Here is a 21,808-nt window from a genome sequence, read left to right as displayed (position 1 = left end):
CACATGGGTATCCCCCTGTTGTGTTTTGGCCTAAGCTTAAAGGCCCTTTTCCCTTTTTAGCCTTTCTAGCATTATCTTATTCTCCTTCTTTACATCTGTCTTTACATTGCAGTTTTCTATCCTTAAGTGTTCTGAACTTCATTCATAATTTCCTGTGCTGGTCTGCTTCCTTTAATCTGTAGTTTTACTGCTTATTCTTGACATCCTTAACTGGTGTATAGTATCTTGCCCAATAAACTGCTGCTCTTTGCTTTTATTTTCTATCAGTGATTGCTCTCCCACCGCATTCTTTTTATTCATGTAATGATTTGGATGGACAAACTTTCCACTTGAGTCCTTTCACCTTGCTGGTCAAGACCTCTTGCATTTCTGTACAAATGTTTCAGTTACTCCTCTCTGACTTCTCCCTGTCTAGTTCATTTATGATGCTTTTCACTTCTGAAATCTCCATTCCCACCTTCTTTTATTTAACAGAGTCACTGGAGGTGAATTATTTGAAGATATAGTTGCAAGAGAATATTATAGTGAAGCAGATGCTAGGTAAGTAATTTGTTTTTCTGACGTTGCCTTTAATAACTATAGGATAGTTACTTACCTCTCTCATGGTGTTTGGCATCAGTTTCACTAGCACAGCCTGTGAAACTCTAGGATTTGTCCTAGAGTCTCTTAGGCTTCGAAGGGCACAGTTTGCTGTTTTGAGCTTATGACTGTGTGGTGGAGAACTTCTATGAAGTCTTGATATTTGCTGATCTGAAAAGGTTTAAATCACTTCTCACTTTGTTAAAATCTTTGTGAATTTGTGAAATAGTTAAAATCCTACCCAGTTTTCTCCTCTGCAAACTGGACATAACATTTCAGCTGTCTCATCTAGGGATTCTTAAATGTGCTGATCAAAGTTTGAAATATATGCTGGTCTTGAAGAAATTTTACATTAAATACCATTCTTGCTCTCAGACCACAAGTACTAATTTCCTTTTCGTATTTAAACATTTTTGTTGTGTGTCATCAATATGCAATTACACTGTGCATCTCATAGTCTGAGCTCAAATACGAAATCTCTAGCAATTTTCTGCAAGTGCTTGTTGAAAAACTTGAAGAGTAAGTTGACAATTATCATAATTTGCATGCTGACATAAAGCGTCAGGCCTTTTTTTCATCTCAGAATCTGTTTGCCCTCATATAATAAATCTTGAATACTCTTATGTAATTATGAATCTTAAACTTTGTGGTCAATTACTGTAAAGAAAATATGCTCTACCATTAAATTCTTCACAGAAAATTTCTCTCAAAGAATCCTCATGGTTTTGTGTGTTCATAGTCACACACCACCATTGATATATATTTAAATTTCAGTTATTCCTTGGAATTAATTGGCAGATGATTGGGAAGCATTAAGCGTCAATAGCAACAGTGGTAGGATAATAATGAACAAACAAGAAGTTTCTCTTGAATATTAGGAAGGTTCTACTGTTTATTGCTCCCACTAATTTTTGTAGGAGTACTAGAAACATCATTCCTTGAAGCATTTAAATGCAGAGCAAAACACACTGTAGAAGAGAAGATAAAATTGTTAATTTAGGTGACATGGAAGAAGACGAGTTATGTTTAAGAATTTTTGAATTACTTTCTACTTGTTGTAGAAATCAAGCAAAATTTTAAGTATTGATGCCAAAGGCCAGCGTATGGTGTCATTGTGTGTTTTTAAGATACCCGTGATTTGAAAGGAAAAATTGCAATGATTTTTTTTTCTGTTTTGGAATTGTGACATATTGGAAGGGGTTGTGCATATATATATATGATATATGATATATATTTATCATATATATGTGTGCATTTTATATATCCAGTAAAACCTGACCAAATAAGTGAAATACTTAGTTATAATGCATCTCTGTATATTTATATATTTATATATATACATTCGTGTGTGTCTGTGTTTGTATATATATCTATATAGTGTGTGTGTCTACATATATCCCTACAGAAATAGTTAATGAAATGTATAGCTGCATATCCTAGGACTGTGATACTGGTCTGCTCCTGCAAGTCCTTACTCATGCAAGTAGTGTTTACTCATACAAGCAGTCCAGTTCAATGAGTTGTGAACTACTTGCAGAGGAAAGGATTTTCAGGCCTGGGCTCCAGTTACTGATTTATGACCATTCCTTCTGAATTCCATGGTCAAAATGGTTAAAAATGTAAATAGTTAAAAATTTAGATCAGTATCAAATCCGTGGCCCTTGACTACTACTTACCATCACTTACTTCTGCCACAAGATATTATTTAAAACCAAAAAAGCTGTTGTGGTACCAAAAAACATATGAAAAGTTCCAGTGATCTAGAGGATGAACACTTCAGTTGTGCTTTTTGGCATCATAGGCTGGCCAAAACTTGCAAACTTGGGCATGGAAAAATTAGGTGCTAATTAAATGATTTAAAGCAGCAAAATAAAACAGTTTTCCACATTTTTAACATGGGTTTCCATTTCATGAGTGACTAGTACTTGATGATATTTTAAATGGAAGTGCATGCCACCTTTTTGAATGACTTGGCTTTATTCTACTAATAGATTTTAAGAAACCTTTAGATTCAAAATGAGAATTGTTTTGCTTTTCCTGAGTTTTTTACCTTTTTTGTTTGTTTCATTTGTTTTCCGTGTATCATTGCATTTCTGAGCATTTCCTTGTGTCAGCACGTGTTGTAAGTTAATTTCACCCTAAAAATTCTAAAACCCCAAAACATACCAGTGATTGTTTTACTACCTGCACATTATTTTTCCTGTAGCAGTTTTTTGGAAACTGGACAAAGCTTCCATACTGCTGAATGAAAAAAACAAAATAATGATTCTGTCTCATAGGTGTCATCTGTTCCATGTTCAGTGTCTTTTATTGGTTTGGTTTTGGTTTTGTGGGGGTTTTGTTTGGCTTTGATTTTTTTTTTTTTTTTTTGATGCGTTACAGCTGGAGATCTCTCTATATCCAACATTGCTTTGGTCAATGTGCAGTCGAGACGTGTCAGGAAGTGTAAAATTGCTTTTGTTCTTTATTTTTTTCTTTAAGTTTTATTTTATTTTGTATTTGATGTGATTATGTGCCTTTAAAATGTTCTCCCTTCCATTCTGCCCTTGTATCTTTGCAGTCATTGTATACAGCAGATTCTAGAAAGTGTTAATCATTGTCATCTAAATGGCATAGTTCACAGAGACCTGAAGGTCAGTATCTGGCGCCCATCAATTGGCTATAAGAGTTTGGGGATTTATTTTCTGCTGGGTAGGGGCAGAGGGTGGGTTGTCTGCGATGTTTCCTTGCCTATCCTATTCACCCTCAAAACAACTAGTCAAACAAATAATGCATGATACCTCTTTCCAGTTTGCAAGTCTACAGGCCTAGTATACATCATGGCAAAAGGGGGAATGGTTGCCAAAAACCTGTCTCCTTCCAAGGCGCTGGAGTTACCCTGTGCTGTCAAACGTGTTCTGGTATCTATCTAACTGTTGAGGCTGCCCATGTATCACTGTGTCTGCACATGGAGGTGAACTTTGGCAGTGATGTATGTCAGCTTGCAGATTTAAGCACCACTTGTGTTCCGAGGCCCGGGGTTGCAGTTGCAGAACCGCTGGTCGCACATGGCTGCGTTAGAGTATGACGAACCCTCAGGCAAGTGATGCTAATTGCCGGCAAAATGGGACCTCGAGAAGTTAATCACTGACCTCACCTGCCTCGCTTGGAGGAGGGGGGGGGGGGGGGGGGGGTATTACCTCAATGGCCGCTACAATTTGTGAGCGAATGTGTGAGGAAGGGCCAAAAAAGTGCAGAGGATGCTAAATGTTTAATACGACCTCGCCAATGAATTATTGGCAAAACTGGTGCGCGGTCCCGACAATTTGCCTTTTACAAATTGCCATTAAAAAATAATAATAAATTAAACTAAGACCAAAGCAAAGCAGCCGACCCGCAGCACGTCTCCGAGGCTGTCCGTTACGGATCCCACAGCGGCGGTGCCTGAGGCCGTCGTGCTCTGAGCGGCGCGGAGCAGAGCGGGGCGGAACGGGGAGCGTGGACCCCGCACGGCCCCTTCCCCGCTCCCGCCGCTGCCCCGGCCCCGCCTGGCTGCGGGCGTGCGGGCGGCAAGTTCACGCTTTGGACTAACACGCGCCCCTGGTGTTTGCATGCAGTCATTGCATTCAGCAGATCCTGGAGGCTGTGCTACACTGCCATCAGATGGGCGTAGTCCATCGCGACCTCAAGGTGAGTGCTGCTGCCCGACAAGCTCTCCCCACGCCGTGCGAGAGCAGAGAGCAGGAAACCCTACCAAAACCACGACCTTGAGCAGTTTTCTTTTTTGTTGTAGCGTTTTCCTTTTTGTTTTCCCCTTCACCTATGCACAAGAACGAACCATAGAATGGTTTGGATTAGAAAGGACCTTAAAATCCAGTTCCAACCCCCTGCCATGGGCAGGGACACCTCACACTAAACCATGTCGCCCAAGGCTCTGTCCAGCCTGGCCTTGAACACTGCCAGGAATGGGGCATTTACCACTTCCTTGGGCAGCCTGTGCCAGTGCCTCACCACCTTCACAGTAAAGAACTTATTCCTTAGATCTAACTTGAACTTCCCCTGGTTAAGTTTGAACCCATCACCCTTGTCCTATTGCTAAAGTCCCTGATGAAGAATCCCTCTCCGGCATCCTTGTAGGCCCCCTTAAGATACTGGAAGACTGCTCTGAGGTCTCCACACATCTTCTCCAGGCTGAACAGCCCAAATTTGCTTAGCCTGCCTTCATACGGGAGGTGCTCCAGCCCCTGATCATCCTCGTGGCCCTCCTCTGGACTTATTCCAACAGTTCCATGTCCTTTTTATGTTGAGGACAACAGAACTGCACACAATACTCCAGGTGAGGTCTCATGAGAGCAGAGCTGAGGGGCAGGATCACCTCCTTTGACCTGCTGGTCATGCTTCTTTTGATGCAGCCCAGGGCACAGGTGTTTTCTGGGCTGTGAGTGCACACTGAAGTGAGCTCATGTTCAGTTTCTCATTGACTGACGTCCCCAAGTCCTTCTCCTGCTCTGGATCACTTCTTTGCCAAACTGCTGGAGAAAATCTTCTCAAGACTTCCCATTACCTCACTATCCAGGTCCACAGTCCGCTGGCACGCGGTGTCAGTACCAGGGAGAACAGGAGTTTCTTTTCAAGCATTTGGTGTATTCATCAAATACGTGATCTTCCTCTCCGTCATGCAGAGCTTTTGGGACAGGGTGTGGGGGGAACTTTCTATCTCTCATCAGTATAACTTGAGTTCTTCTGGGAAGCACACTTACGCTCTCATGTCACACATTTGAGTGATGAAAAGCCAGCTGCTCTGAGGCTCCTGGCACAAAGACCTCCTCCAGATGATGGCTTGGATTCAGAACACCTTTAAAAAGTGTGAATTTCTACAGTGTTCTCTCCATGATCACCTAAGGAATCAAGCTCCTTCTGGATGAACAGTACTGTTGGGATAGAAGCCTCTGAAAGCAAACTCTTGTGTTGAGAAGAGCATTACCTCTCCCTTACCCATCCGAATAGCTGGAGGCATCTCCTGCAAAAATGCTGTCTGCATTTCAAGCATGTTGGCACAGAAATAAAGATCATTTTCTTCTACTGGGAAGCTCAGAGAGGCAAGTCTGCCTCAAAGCTGATAGTACAGTAGCTAGCAGTGTGGATAAGGAGAGTACTTAATTTGGACTCTTAGACTTCAAGATCCTCAAGTAAAAGAAGCTTGTTTATTTTGAAATGAAGTGGAAGAGCACTGTCTGAAATATCAGACCCTTTACAGAGGCAGCAAGAAATGGCCTGTGGGCTAAGGCAGTGAGACATGCCAGTTTCTTCTAGCACAGCTTCTTTGCCTCTGAGTTTCCTTTCTGAATGAGTTATGTGGAGCAGGAATTTCCTTCCAGGATAAGTATTTTCCAGTGGTTATCATTAGTAATAACACTGGAATCAGGATGCCATCATCTTTTTTTTTTTTCTTTTGCCTTCACTTCCAGGTAAACAATTGTTCCTGTCTGATTTATAAAATCCCAGTTCTTTTCCTCTAGGAGCAGAAAGGGTTACATTCTGAAAGTTCAGAGAGCATGATGAAACTCATACATACAGTAAATTCTCTACCCATTTTGCGCTTCTGGATTTTCCTGTGTCATGGTTGCATAACAGGAGGCTGACAAGTCTCTATCAAATCCATAAATCTTGCATCAGCCTGCTCATGTGGAGTATGTTTAAATTTATTTCAGGGATGTCACATTTCTCTAGCTGCTCCAGCCATTCCTGTCCCCGATGTACATACACAAGAAGGAATTGAAATAAAAGATTGTAGCTGGGCAAGCTGGCAAAATGAGGAATGCTTGCTAGAACTTTTCACACATTCAGGCAAAATAACTTTTTCTTTGAAAATGCATTAAGTCCAGGTGTTACCTGCTCCAAACCAAAATGTGGAATTCTTTCTTTGGCAAATCCAGGGTGAACTGGAAAAACTGTGAGGAAAAAATGCTTTTGCCAAGCTGTAGCGTACCCAGTTTCGTTTCTGACAGTTTCTTCAGGAAGCAGAAAACCATTCTTCAGTTACTACTTTGTGGCAAAAGAAAATAGCCAGAGTGATACAAAAGATTCTGGTGAAGTCCCAGCAGAAGATGCCAAGGCCTAAGACCAGAATGGCAAGATATGCAGAAGATGGTTATGGCTTGGCCTGAATCCTTACTCTGCAAAACTTGATGGATTTCTGTCAATAACTCAGGCCACAATTTGTTGGCATGTTTGGGGCTGGGGAGGTCAATGTGAGGGAGAGATTTTGAACAATCTCATTTTATTCACCTTTCTTTTAGCATAATTTAGTAGGAGAGAGGAGCTTCTGCAGGCTTTTACAACCTACAGAAGTGCTTGTTGCTGCTCTGTTTGTAATCCATGGTGTAAGTCAAAATGGTGGTGGAATTAGAACCAGAAAAAATTAACCTGTTAGTGGCAGCCTTTCCTTAACAGATGGTGAAAGTGCACTTCCGGGTAGAAATTCAGCTCTTGGCAGTTAGCAGCATTGCTGCTTTTGTGAAGTTCTATGATTATGACCCTCTTGCATTCCCCCCAAAAAGCAGATGCCCTGGTTGTATTCAAGCAAAAATACACAGAGGCATAAGTACTTGATCTCCAAGATTTCAAGACCTTTGGAAAAGTAAGGCGTAAATCATGTTCATTTACTTGTAAGTAATAGTAGTAGTTAACACTGCCATTCTACACACTTGACTGCAGCCAGTCCTGTGCTGGTGGCACAAGTTGACACTATTGACTCCAAAATATGAGTCCAGAGTGGTCCAAGCTGCGCTGTTGATGTTTTCCAAGTAATTGCATTCATTCTAAGTTAATGCATGGTAAATATCTAATATGCTCCTGTCATCCTGGAATGAGAGCTGCGTGTTGGTTAAGCACATAGTCCCACACAATGTTGTCTTTGGCAGAGGAGCAAATCAGGAAATCTGCTTCAGTTTCTGTTGAAACATACCTATGGCAGTGGTAATTATCCAGAGTGCTGTGACTGGCAGGGGATAGACATAGAATGGAATTAAAAAAAAAAAAAAAATGTCCTAAGAGAAAAAAAAAAAAGCAACAAAAAAACCCAGCAGCAAAAATCACAAAACTCTTTTGTATGACATCCCATGGTGTGAGGTGGTATGTGTTTGTTAAATTAGTCCTTGTGTTCAAACAAGAGGGTGAGGTGTTTCCCTGCTTTTGGCTTGCTGAAGGTCACAGCCAAGTATGATCATCTGTCACTTTGAGTGGTTTTGAGAAGAAAGTGCGTTCCAAGAAGTAATGACTGAATGTCTCTCACTTTCATAGGAAACCTTCAAGAACTGTGTGACTACATGTGTGAATTAGTGTAGTTGAATGACAGTGTGACATTGCTTAAATCAGTGCTCATGAACCTCGAGAAGAGTCCTCAGCTATTCGGTGTTTGAGATCATGTAGTTGAAGTGGTTACTGATAATTCAAGTTGCTTCAAAATTAAGATTATATTTTATTCTGAGTGATCTTAATTTTTAAAAGTGTGGAAATAGAAGATTCATTAAGTTGATGAATTGGTGCAAGGGTTTTAATACTCTCTTTTCCATGACATAGCAACAAAGGGATGATTGTAAATAAATGCAAAAATGTTCCTTTACAGTTTGGTGAGTGGGGGAAAAAACACCTTTAGACTAAGGAGTTTGTCAGGGCCAGTTGTGTTGTTAATTAGTATCACAGTTGTTGAGGTCAAGCATATTTTGCTGGGTACTTGATAGATGTATTAAGGACAGCCTTTGCTGAAAGAAGCTTATGATGGCAGTTGTTTCCAGACTTAGTACCTGCATGGGATTAACTGTAATTACATAAATAGTCCCTTGGAAACCTATAGGATTGCTGCTGGATTTAAAAGGAAATCAGAGTTTAAGAGTTTGCAGAACTGGGTCCGCAGTGCCAGACTGGATATAGTGAATTCCCTTGTGACCTATTGCTACAAAAATTGCAATACCCTTGAGAATGAAGTTTTGTTACTATGTAAATGCAGAACAAAACCTTTTTAAAAAATAATGGAGATAGAAAAGAAAGAAATGGCAAGACAATACCATAGAGCTCACACTTCTCTGAAATTATCTGTTGAATTCTTGGACAATTTGCATTTGATATATTTGCTAAATGAAGTTAAAAGGATTCGTTATGAACAGCAGAATGAATACCACTGTTCTGTTCAGATCCTTTTAATTCTCTGAGTATACTATAGCATTTGATTTCAGATGTGACCAACATTCCCTAAAAGAAAAAAAGCAGAGAGGGAACTTTTGCAGACTTGCATTATTATTTGCAATAGGTTCTTTGCAAGCACAGATGTGGGCATGCTGGTTTGGCTGAAGGATTTGCAATGTAAATGCACCTACCCTCTAATTACAAATGTAATAATAAGTCTGTTATTGTTAAGATGTCATGCAAAACAAGTTTATGTATAACAGTACAGATGCCTAATCCTGGAAACTGCATAGGATAGACTAGCAATTAAAGAAAAGGCATCTTTCATGAGAGTTTTCATTATTTTTCTAGTAGTGGGCCCTGAGGAGTCTTTGGATTGTCCTCTCATGCAGACGGGTGTTGCAATTCCTTATGAGCATTCTGGCTGACCTCCTTCACTAGCAGATCTGCACGCTTTCCATAGTCATGCTGTCATGGGGTCCTAAAGGCTCTTTACAGGCCTGGTGGTTCTTTCCAAGTAGGAATAGGAAGTGCAATTTTTGCAGTTTCATGGAGAAAACACATGGGTTTCTTCTCTTTTTCACTCCTCTAAGTATTTCTTCTTTCCCAGTCTACTGTAGCTAAGAAAAAGTGAAAACTTGTCTAAAATGTATTTTTTTATCTTTACATCTCAATTTTTTTCTCTCTCTGAATAAAGCCTGAGAACTTACTTCTAGCTAGCAAATCCAAGGGAGCAGCAGTAAAACTGGCAGACTTTGGATTAGCTATAGAAGTCCAAGGAGAACAACAGGCTTGGTTTGGTAAGTAAATACTGTTCTTTTTCCCTTGCAGGAAGAATGTTATCTGTAACTCTTACTGAATTAAACATAGCTTGGCAGCAGACCTTACGTGTTTAAAAAATAAAAATAAATTTAAAAAAAAAATAAAAAGAACAAGAAACAAAAATAAATCCCCCAACACTTCAGAAGTGACCTGTGGCTACATTTCCAAATCTCAGAGCTAACTTGACAAGAAGTGGGTCTTCTTTTTCTCATAGCTTCCTCTTCACCGGCAAAGGTAAATCACCTACCAACAACATCGAAGGAATTGGCAAAAGTCTTTGTGTTGGCACAACTGTATTCATACTGGGGATTTTGCCATCACAGCAGTACTGGTACAGGGCAGGATGGAGGGAGAGGGTTTTATAATTCATTCTTCTAGTAAATACAGTATTACAAATGTTCCTTTTGACTGTAGTCTGTGTGCCACTGACATTTCTTGACCTGGAAACTTAGGTTTCCTGATTCCTGCTTTTCCTAGCTTTTGTCAGCCTGTAGGTTTGACTTAGGTGCATACCACCCCCTTCTCCCCCACTTTCACCTGTGTATCTAGATGAAGGAAATACGGGCGTAGAGCCTGGGATGGAGACGGGCACCTTCCAGTCAGGTGCTTGTGAGACTGAAGAGTAAGGCTGTGCGTTAATAGTGCTGAGTGTACCCACCCAGTCATCAAAAACATTTTGTCTGAAAAATTTTCTGTCAACTGGAAATACCTGAAAATTTGCACTTAGGAATGTGACTTGAATGAAAATAAAAGGGGGTTGGGTACCTGAGGCTGTACACAGTCATCCACATCAAGATCTTGCTGTGACAGTGCAAGTTGTCTGTCACAACTCTTTATATTGCTGCCCTAGAGGTGACTGCCTCTTCACATCTGCAAATGAAGCTGTTTGTAAAACTGGTCTTTGACCCACTGAGGTCAAAATAAACTGGCTTATTAAAAATGTACATAAATTACTATATAGGCAGCTCATGTAGTACATTACGGAGAGCATAAACCCAGGAAGGTAAGGTGTGGCTAAAAGCATCTGGAGCCTTGCACATTTGTCAGGAAAGGGTTGTCTGTCCACAGCTTACAACATTTTCAGAAATTGATACTGGAGTTTCTGTTTGAAAACATTACCTTCATCTGGGAGCGATCAAGAGTATGCTTTCTTGATGGTGAAGGTGACAAAGATGTATGCAAATGTGGAAGCAAACCCAGTCTGTGCATGTGACCGCTTGAAGACAGAACATCCTGGGCTTCAGATCTGCTCACAAAATGTTGTAAAGGGAGGGTGTCTGCCCTCCCGAAGGTGGCAGTTGGTGGTGTGATCCAGTTCTCCAGAACTGACACCTCAAATGTATCTTAGGTGTCCTGCACAGTGCTTCTCCTCAGGTTCTAAGAGGATGGAAGATAGTAAATTAAATATAATGCACTTCTCTCCAATTTCACTAAACTTTCCTTTTTTTTTTTTTGTTAATTAAAAAAACCCAAATGATAATTATAGACTGTTACAGTTACCAAGTGCCCAAAGGAAAACAGTGGAAAAGATTGAATACTGGTCATTGTAAGTAATAGGACATGTACAAATGCAATGCATCTGTCTCATACACCACTCTCTGAACAGATGTGAAGCACAGGACAAAATTTAATTGTAAATCCCAGGAGGGAAAAATACAGAATAAAATGTAGCAGCTATGTCTTCTCACTCAGAGCAACTAGAAAGTATCATTTGAAATTGAACAAACTAGTTGTGAAGTTGCTGTCAAAGCTTAGAATGAAAGCACAAAGGATTTGTGAGAGAGTGAGTGTTGGAAATCTAGGATTCACAGGCAGTACTGCTGGACATATGTTGGTAGATCTATAAACTAGCCTGTTGTTTTAAATCCCAACCTTTACATAAATGGATTTCAGTAATCCACAAAACACAGAGGAGATTGCTCTTGCACATTAACAAATAGTCCAGTACAACAGGAGTGGGACAGAGATAGGGCAAAACACAAGTGATTTATAATAATGACAGAAGCATCAGGTAAATATGAAGTATCTCAAGAAAAAATCAGCAGAATGAACTTGACTTCAGGGTTATTTTCTGTAGAGAATGCATCTGTGTGGATGCAGATGACCCACAGAAGGTTGCAATTCCCTGTGAAATAATGCACTTTATCTTTTGGTCATTTGGTTCCTGTGAAGTGCTTGGTTTAGACTTGTAGCTACTGCCATGCTGAACTTGGGAGAAAGGAGATGGAAAAGAATGTCTTCAAAATATACATGTAAAGAAGAGGTAAGCTGGCAGTGAGGTAATAGAAAGTAGAGTAAGTAGTCAAATGTGGCTCTTTTATTATTGTTGGTATTTGATAAGACTAGTGGGTTCTGTACCTTTTCTGGAACTTCCTCTGCAAAACCTTTCTGTAATGATCCGAGTACCTTCTTTCAACTTTATGACTGCTTTAACAAGCAAAAAACTTGGATGTGTTTGGCATTTTGAACTTTTTATTGCTCCTTTCTGAAAGGTTTTTCAGCTTTCCACTGGATTCTGCAGCACTTGGTGACTCACAGCATGTTCTGATTCCAATTATAGCTGTGCAGTAGTATGTTTTTATTTTTTTCCTTTTTTCCTTCTTTTTCTGCCTCCCTTCCCCTCCTCCCCCCCCCCCCCTTTTTTTTTTTTTTTTTGCTTTCCTTTTCTTTTGGGTGTAGTCCTCTGATGTGATGGTCGCTGTTCTGCTTAAGCCATAACTATGTCTCAGCAGGAAACTGTCTAGAGCCCTGTGTGTTCCAATACAAGGGAACACTTTCATGCTTTGCCTGTTGACAAAGCAAACCTGTTCTTTGGCTATTTGTAGAACGTGTCACAGGGTTTAGCTGAAACACCCTGCCCCATCAGCAGGTGTAGGCGGGCTCCACTGACTCAGTCCAGCCCTGCATCTAGAACTAAAATATGCACCACTTAAGTAATTTGAGTAGCTCCACTGAATTAATTTGTTGGTTGCATTAAATTTAGGTTTTCTACAGTTAGTCTTTTGGATCCAGCTGTGCAGGAGGAGAAGGCTACTACTGTATACTTACTCTCAGCTGCTTGCTCTTACTCCTTGTTGCCATATTCTCTGTATGTTCTCACCAGATGTCTCATTTGAAATTTTATTCCTGAGTCAAAGGGAGGTATGTTAACAAATAAGTACAACTTAAGACTGTTTAAACTAACATGGTTTATTATGCCATTTTAGTTTGGAATCCTTGAATTAGAAGTGTTGAGAAGGCTATAAGTCTAGCAAGGGGATGATGAAAGCATAGGGCAGATCTTAAGAGCAGTAATCTCTTCTGTTGTGTGTTTAAGGTGCGTCGATTGATGTTGTGGAATTATAGTTAACCTTCAGCCCAGGTTTGACTCCAGAGACATGCTCACCATTTATGATGTTAAGTATATATGTAGCCTTTCTGTAAGAGGGTTTTGAGACTGTAAGCTGAGTACCGTGCACTATGTAGCAGCGTGCTACTGGACTCAGCAAAGCACAGCATGTGTCTTGGACCTTTGGATAGTTACTTAAGTCATATGATGATGGGAGTACAAGGTGATGCAGTCTTTTCTGGTCACTGTACAGTCACAGTCTCCAGGTTTGTGAGTTGTTTCAGCTAAAGTAATTGCTACTGTTACCAGTGGTTTTCTGGAAGATATATTGGAATCCCTCTGACTACTTACAGAATTACCTGATAAACAGTTAACAATTTCAGTATGTTTTTCTTTTTCCCTGAAATCATTTCTGTGTACTCTTCTGTGTTTGCTGCTTTAAACAAGTTCAGAATATATACTAAAACATAACAATTACTTCTGTTTAAACCCATCCTGTATCTTCATCAGAAGATCAAGTTAGCCAAGTACTGTATTTATTTTCAAGTGATGCATAGTAATGTTTCTGGAAATACAATAAGCTTGAAAACTGAGAGAACTTTACATCCGTTTTAAAATAATCAAAAATATTAATAAAAATAAATAAAAAATAAAACTATTAATGTAGAGCACTACAGCCAAGAAGAGATACAAAATATTATCTTCAAAGCTATTTAGAACATACAATTTTCAGTTTCTCAAAAGAGCTTAAGTATGTTTCCTGTATGAGAGTACTCTAACAGTTCATAGTTCTCATATCAGGACACTGCGAAAAACCAAGCTTATTTTTCATGAAAATATTTTAGCTATGTTCTCAGTAGAATAGACATAATGTCTTCCTTCATTGCCCCCCTCCCACTCTAAACTGATTGCAAACTGCAGGGCAAAGGCTTGCTTTATCTGTAGCTGTACAATTTATACGTTATCGCCATGTCTCATAAGTTTTGTGGAATCCAGTGTGGTATTTCAGAAATGACGTGTTCCTTCATAAAAGGCACCAAATACTTACCTTTCAAGAATTCTCAAGCATTTATTTTAGGCAAAGATGCTTGAAAGAACAGGCACACTAACTGAGATGGCATAGAATGTTTTTGGTCGTTTAGTTTTTATTATTTACAGAGGGGTCTATACCTAGTTTTTCCATTTCTCTTACGAGAATGCAGCAGAGATGGTAATGAATAAAGAATGAAGAACATGCAAATTTTAAAGGCTACATTGCTCCAGAGATGCTTTTTGTCAGCTTAAGGAGGTTTCCAGACGCAGGAGTGAGTTTTGCAGTGAAAAGATTAGAAGTATCTGTGCAAAATATGAACAGCAAAGGCTGAGCCCAAGTTGACGGTCTTCATCCTAGGTAATAGCTAGCTGTGCTTTTGTCAAAGCTAATCCTCAGCATCTCTGACCATGTATTTTGCAACCATCTGGAACTGGAATTGAGTTTCCACTTGTGTGTGAAGACATTTGAGCAGTGGTTTTACTTTCCTTTTTTTTTTTTTCTTTTATTCTAAGCAAGAGGTCTCTCAATATGTAAGCATTTCTTAAATTTAGCCCTTCATGTTGTCTATTCAGAAATCTGCCCTCCTCTAAGACTGAATAGGGCTCTTTACATGCTCCTTACAGTCATAATACTGTAGCTTAGCTGCCCCTCCATTTTATTAATTAGCCAGTGGAAGTACATGGTGTGCTTTAACAGTTCACAGCTGACAGCTGATAGACTCCCAGAAATCCCATGAAAGTCTTGTTTATAATCCTCATCTTTATAGTTTGGGGCTAATTTAAAATAGCCTAAGTTAGAGTAGTGATTGAAAAAACCCAAACCTGTAGCAGTCTTTGGCATGCATTGTGTAAATTTTCTGTCTTTCAGTTAGTATCTTCAAGGGGATCACTCAGATGGATCACTCCTCCTACTTTGCTAATTTTTTACTTTGACCCTAAGCCAGATGTATTTGCATCTCACTACTTGGTGCCTCACTACAGCTTACGGTAATGCAGAAGTCATGAAAGAAATTTCTTCAGCTACCTTGTAGTCTTTCTGGAAGCTTTCCTCTCTTGCACCGTCACCAGATCCTTAACACCACTGTAGAACCTGGAGTGTTGGTGTAGATGGGTAACTAGCCAGCTTTTAATCTCCCCTGCTAGACAGAATGGCAGAAAAGGATGTGCCAAGTCTGCATTTGCATTCCCATTGTTGTTATTTCTAAGTGATTCACCATAAAAAGTTCACAGTGAAGCAGTTAGTGGTCAGTGGCCTGGGAAATGATGTCCTGTGTATGATGTGGGCTGAGCTGAGAATCACTTGGCTTTTGCAGAGCACTTACAGCTTTTGAGTGTAGTTGCCTTGCCTTTTGACAGGCTTTGCTGGTACTCCAGGATACCTTTCTCCAGAGGTTTTACGGAAAGATCCTTATGGAAAACCTGTGGATATGTGGGCATGTGGTAAGAAATTATTCTGATAGACAATGTTCTGTCCACTTTAGGGTATCTTAAGGGTGAGAAATGATATCCAGAATACGTGATACTCTACACCAGAAAATATGTATTCAGTAAAATTCAGTATTAATTTTTAGAAGAGGTCACCATATTTTTTTGTTATTCTACCAGCTTCATTTTTTTTATTATTATTTGTGGAGGTGTGTTATCGTAGCATTCTTGGCTGTGGCTACACAGCACACTTTCAGAAAGTAATAAAACAAGCAGGTGCCTGTTGCCTAACTAGTTCAAAATCATAACAATTCATGCTTCCTTTTGGTTAACAAGCAGCCTGAAATCTGATCTGACCAGTATCCTACTACTGCAGTTTTAAACTGGGAAACTAAATGTTTTGTTAAGTACAGGGCAATTACTTTATCATCCAGTTCTTGAAACAGTATATTTTAAGGTTCTGGCAAGTGGCAGCAACCTATCCAAGAACAATTGGTGGTTTCCTTATTTTACTTCTACCCACGCTTACTTGGATGTATTTATGAAAGCACTTTTCTTTAGTCACAGTGAATCATCTCTGCAAGACTAGCAAATGGACTTTTTCATTTCCTGTTGACCATATATTGGTAGAGATAAATTGAGATGCCCAAATTTTCTTTGCATGAGATTAGTTAAAACACAATATTGCAGACACCAGTACAAGCCATGATAAAACCAGAGGTAAAAATGCATTTTCCTAGAACATCTGTGACCACTGAAAATTATTTCTCCAGCTGTCTACGTGTGTACAGTGTCAGATACTTGTTATTCCCCTCACTCTGCAAGGAGTTTATCTTGTGAACCCTACATTTACTATTTTCTCCAGTATGAATAAGCACTATTTTTCAGTAGCTGGGTTAATACTATTAAGCCATTTGGTTTACATGGTTGTCAGGTGCAAAATGAATTTCTAGGGTTTGTTTCTTGAAATCCCTTAATACTACTGTGAATTCTCTGCAGGTGTCATTCTGTATATCCTTCTGGTGGGATATCCTCCATTCTGGGATGAAGACCAGCACAGGCTTTACCAGCAAATCAAGGCTGGTGCTTACGATGTATGTACCATTTGCTGTCTATTGAGTTATTTATAATTGTATCCCTAAATAACTTTTCTAGAGTGAAAGTGAAATAAGAATTATTTCTGAAATTATTTTTGTATTGGTTATCTTTGTGAGTATACACAGTATTTATGCAATGTAGTAAGTATTGCTTTAGTAATATAAACCTTACTGGGTTGGCATAGTATCAATGAAAATCCCGAGGTAAAAATGTGTAAAGATCGTACAAGATGACATACTCATACATACTTTTTTCTCTTCAGTTTCCCTCACCAGAATGGGATACAGTGACTCCTGAGGCAAAAGACCTTATCAATAAAATGCTTACTATCAACCCAGCAAAACGTATCACAGCATCAGAAGCACTGAAGCATCCATGGATCTGTGTAAGGAGTTTCCACAGATCTAACAGAATAATGTGGCAGACACATACTTCAGCATATAGTGAGATGTTTAGAGGATAATATTTGTTCTTACTCGTGCAGCTATGTAACTAGGGGAGCATAAAACTGTAATTATACTGATACAGTCAATAGTATCATTTATTGAAGTCTCAGCCTAGACTAAGATTTTGCAGAAATTAACTTCTTTTCATTGACTTTGTGGTGCAGTTCACTGCCAAAATTAGAACATTCTTTCTTCTAAATTCACAAAGAAAAAAAATGTGTAAGAAAGTAATATTGAGTTAGATAATGCTTTGCATCTTCATTTCCCTGTAAATATTATGATAAGCATGAAATGTAAAGGCAGAAAATTAAGGGACTTTTAAAAGGTCAGTTTTCATATAGCAAAGGCTTCCTATCTATTACTGAATCTAGGACTGCTTTCCAGTGCTCAGTACATTCTACAGTTTGACTCTGCAGTTAGACTGGGCTGATACTTTGAAATTCACAGCAAGACAAATAGCTGGTTCCCAGCTCTTTCTCATTCCAGCAGGCTGCATTATCTTACTGTTAAAACTGTGATGCAGGGGACGTTGAGGTACAGGGAAAACTCAGATAATTCAGATGCTGAATTTTCTCTGAATTATCTTATGTACCTTACCTAATATCACTAATGCTAAAGAAAAGTTCCCTTCTTGTTTTAATTTTGTGGGGTTTTCAGTCCCTGTTTCTTTCAAGGGGACTTTACGCATGGTTGAGTAAAATGAGACCTTGGTTTTGTAGATGTGGAAATTTCCCAAATGTGTAGAAACCTGAACAAAGGGGTAATCAGACAGAGTAGAACTTAAAGGACTATGTGGGTTGTAATATGTATCTTGTAGAGTAAATTAAATGCTAGAGAAGTGGCGGGGTGCATTAAAATTGTTTTCTTCTCAGCAACGCTCTACTGTTGCCTCTATGATGCACAGACAAGAGACTGTAGATTGCTTGAAGAAATTCAATGCAAGAAGAAAACTAAAGGTAAGAATGAAATCTGTAAGGATTAATAGCTGATTTTGGAGAGATAAAAGGATGTTGGCTTGTGTTCTATGTGTAAAGTAAATGGTCCCTAAGCAATTTTTTTCTTGAGTATTATGTATTAAACAAACTGATACATGATCAGCCTTTGGCTCTTCATGAAAGTGAACAGAACATAGCATAATTCTGTTAAATTCAAAAGAATGACAATCAATCATCTTCGTTTATACACCTTAAAAATATTTTGTTGAAGGAAAATCTTTAAGGTTGTTCTTTCAGGTTGTCCCTTGTTTTCTCCTGACCAGACCAGACAGGGGAACTTTGCAGATGCAAACTTTTCTAGTTAGCACATTACAAATAAACTCCTTTTCCTACTCATAAAGGTATCTAAGCACATTAGTGAAATTTTATTTCATATTCAGTTATGTCTTTTGCTGATAACAACTGTGCATGTGAGTAATCATGGTCTGTGCATTACGTACTCACAACAGGTAAATATTTGCGATTGTGAGAATTGCTGATAGGTGTGTAATTAAGATTACAGTTTATGCATTCATGGCATCATACATGATAGGTAATGCACAGACAAGCTATTCTTCCAGGGTTAATGTAGTAATTGATGTAATTTGCTCGTGTGTTTTCCTTTTTGTTGTGTCATGTTCACATTCAGAACTGTACACAAGTGTGATGCTAATTTGAGCAAATATATGTGTACACAGGGGGCCATTTTGACAACTATGCTGGCTACCAGAAATTTCTCAGGTATGTTCATTGAGCTCCAGATTAATATGGTCTTTATGTTTTGATGTCTGTGGTGATCAAGTTCTAATTAGGATTTATTAGCAAAGAAAGATATTTATTATTCAGGAGCATCTAAACATGGTGTGTCTTTAAGTTGTTTCCTTTGCAGAAGCAAACGAGAATTTAAACTATTTGGGCTTAATAGAATCTCTTGTAGATGACAGTCTTAATTTTTCAGTAAAATGTGAGTTTCTTCTCTTTGCTTTTTTAGTGTCATCTGTCAAAAGACAGTGTTTTCCTCTTTGTTTTGGTGCAGAAAAATGGCAAAGTATGCATACAGCTCCACATGCATAAGTATCACCAAACAACAGTTAAAAATTTACTTATTTTCATATACTTGAAATGTCATTCCAGGATTCTGTTGTATTGTGCATTAAAAATATTAAATACACATCCATTCTATATTGCTTTGCTAGGTAACAAGTGTAAAAAATGTAGTAAAATGAGTCCTTCTCTTCCTTCTAATGCGTAGCTGGAAATAACAAGAGGTGTTTCCTCTTTATGGAATAGTTTTGTAGTGATATCCCTCGAGATTAGATCTTTATACTAAACAAATTTTAATAGCAAAAGCTAAGATGAGTTTGCTGTTATTGTAGCTACAATTGTCCTCAATAGCAGTATTGCCAAAATTTCAGTGCTATGTTGAAATTTTCATTTTGCCATCTGAGATTTCAAATGAATAGTGAAAAAAAGGCCAAATTCAAAACCCAGTAATTTTACATATCCCCCTACTCTGTGGTCACTATTGGAGTGTAATATAAGTTAATTTATGCACGAAAGCAGGATAGTGCTTTGGGAATAGTTGGATGATAACTGAGTCAACAAAAATAATTTACATAATCATGAATGCAAAAACAACTTGTTCAATTTACATAGTACTTGAAATACAATTTCTTAGTTAAGTTCCTATGTTTAACACACACCTGTAACACAGAAGACTACATTTATGTAAATCATATTGCATTAATGCCTAATGGATTGCCAGTATCTGCCAATTCATTTGAAAGGTGGGAATACTGTAGGCTGCATATCTTGTAAACATGAATTATTATTAAATTTCAAACAAATGCATCATTTCTCATCACTTTTCATAACTTTCACTGTCTGTATGTGTAAGGGTTAGTTTCAACTTTAATGAACCAAAAAAAGCTGAAGTAACTTTAAAGTAGTATTTCAGCATGAGGAATAGACAGGGGTTTTGGTTTTGATTTGGATATTTTTCACCTGCCATCTTTGTTTTACACCATAATGATCCATAGTTTTCCTTGAAGACATTTTATTTTTTCAAGTTGTTTGTTGGATTTCATTGCAAAGCATGCCTTTGAAGGTCATTTGTCCATAACAATATGGCTACAAAAGTGTTTTATTTTCCTTTTGCTTTCTTTCTTTTATGTGGATTATATATTTCTTGTGAGGTAAGACCCTCAGCACGTGAAAGGAACATCTTTTCTCTTTTCTAAATCAAAATTGCTGTTTGTCCTGAACCACTTTACTTTCTACATGTTGTCACAACACCATTTCCTTTTAGTCTGCTTTTCGGCCTATTAGCACTGACTTAGGTTTTCTTTATAGCTATTGCTTGTGGTTGCAAAAACTCTTTCATTGTGGGCTTAATTTAGAATATGCTAATTGCTTTGCTACTGCAAATTCTTTGAATATTTTATTTGTATGCAGTATCTATGCTTAAAGAAAGATGCAGAAAGATGTTACCATAACTACATTCCAAGCCAAAATGTATGGAATTTGTCCTGTGACATAAAATACTGCATAATCATAGAATCATAGAATAGTTTGGGTTGGAAAGGACCTTAAGATCATCCAGTTCCAACCCCCCTGCTATGGGCAGGGACACCTCACACTAAACCATGTCACCCAAGGCTCTGTCCAACCTGGCCTTGAACACCGCCAGGGATGGAGCATTCACAACTTCCCTGGGCAACCCATTCCAGTGCCTCACCACCCTAACAGGAAAGAACTTCTTCCTTACATCCAATCTAAACTTCCCCTGTTTAAGTTTTAACCTGTTACCCCTTGTCCTGTCACTACAGTCCCTAATGAAGAGTCCCTCTCCAGCATCCCTATAGTCCCCCTTCAGATACTGGAAGGCTGCTATGAGGTCTCCACGCAGCCTTCTCTTCTCCAGGCTGAACAGCTCCAACTTTCTCAGCCTGTCTTCATATGGGAGGTGCTCCAGTCCCCTGATCATCTTCATGGCCCTCCTCTGGACTTGTTCCAACAGTTCCATGTCCTTTTTATGTTGAGGACACCAGAACTGCACACAATACTCCAGGTGAGGTCTCACAAGAGCAGAGCAGAGGGGCAGGATCACCTGCTGGTCACGGTCCTTTTGATGCAGCCCAGGATATGGTTGGCTTTCTGGGTTGCAAGCGCATACTGAAGCTGGCTCATGTTCATTTTCTCATTGACTGATAACCAACACCCCCAAGTCCTTCTCCACAGGGCTGCTCTGAATCTCTTCTCTGCCCAACCTGTAGCTGTGCCTGGGATTGCTCCCACCCAGGTGTAGGAATGGTTAAACTTCATGAGGTTGGCATCAACCCACCTCACAAGCGTGTCGAGGTCCCTCTGGATGGCATTCCTTCCCTCCAGCATATCAACCGAACCAGACAGCTTGGTATCATTGGCAAACTTGCTGAGGGTGCACTCAATCCCACTGTCCATGTCACTGACAAAGATGTTGAACAAAAAATAATTAAAAAAAAAAATAATATCCATATGAGGCACATTCCAAAGGATATGCCATAAACACAATACTTGCATTTCTTGCTTTTGGTGCCCTCATTTTACTGGCTTTCATTTAACTGTTTACATATAACACATAATATTTGTTAAGTATTAAAAGAATTCAAAACGTTTATGTACGGATTTAGCAAAAGGACCCGATTTGTTACAAACAGCAGCCTGTAAGGATTAGTTTATGTTTTCTCATCTTTTTCTAAGGGCTAACAGCATAAAACAGCTTTTGAAAGTAATGAAATTCTGGGTGTTTTGGCCATAGGTTTTAGAAATAGCTCCTTCCTTTCACTTTCTTGAAATGAGTTTCTGAAGTTCATGGAATGCTCCCAATGTTTGCGGTAGTATAAAATGTAAGGCCATGTTGCATCAGGTCCTGTACGCACACTTTGTAACAGGATGTGTCT

General features: G+C 39.0%; 1 protein-coding gene across 19 annotated transcripts in view; it reads left to right on the top strand.

Annotated features, from left to right (window-relative positions):
• Positions 1-21,808, top strand: part of CAMK2D (calcium/calmodulin dependent protein kinase II delta) — a 157,332-nt gene that overhangs the window by 101,857 nt on the left and 33,667 nt on the right. For 11 of the 19 annotated variants that reach the window (XM_062620891.1, XM_062620902.1, XM_062620896.1 and 8 more), the window contains exons 5-12: positions 475-540; positions 3,140-3,212; positions 9,440-9,542; positions 15,281-15,364; positions 16,349-16,443; positions 16,710-16,832; positions 17,766-17,849; positions 18,566-18,608. In XM_062620891.1, the coding sequence (XP_062476875.1) occupies positions 475-540; positions 3,140-3,212; positions 9,440-9,542; positions 15,281-15,364; positions 16,349-16,443; positions 16,710-16,832; positions 17,766-17,849; positions 18,566-18,608 (671 nt within the window). Of the gene's footprint in view, positions 1-474; positions 541-3,139; positions 3,213-4,175; positions 4,249-9,439; positions 9,543-15,280; positions 15,365-16,348; positions 16,444-16,709; positions 16,833-17,765; positions 17,850-18,565; positions 18,609-21,808 lie in introns of all 19 variants that reach the window. The other 8 variants (XM_062620892.1, XM_062620888.1, XM_062620907.1 and 5 more) reach the window with 1 other exon arrangement.

This window comes from Pezoporus occidentalis, unplaced genomic scaffold, assembly GCF_034315485.1.
Source record: "Pezoporus occidentalis ecotype Australia unplaced genomic scaffold, CSIRO_AGI_Poc_V1 ctg224, whole genome shotgun sequence".
NCBI classification, from domain to species: domain Eukaryota; kingdom Metazoa; phylum Chordata; class Aves; order Psittaciformes; family Psittacidae; genus Pezoporus; species Pezoporus occidentalis.
Note: the sequence above shows the minus strand (reverse complement) of the source record. Positions and strands in the feature narration are given on the sequence as shown.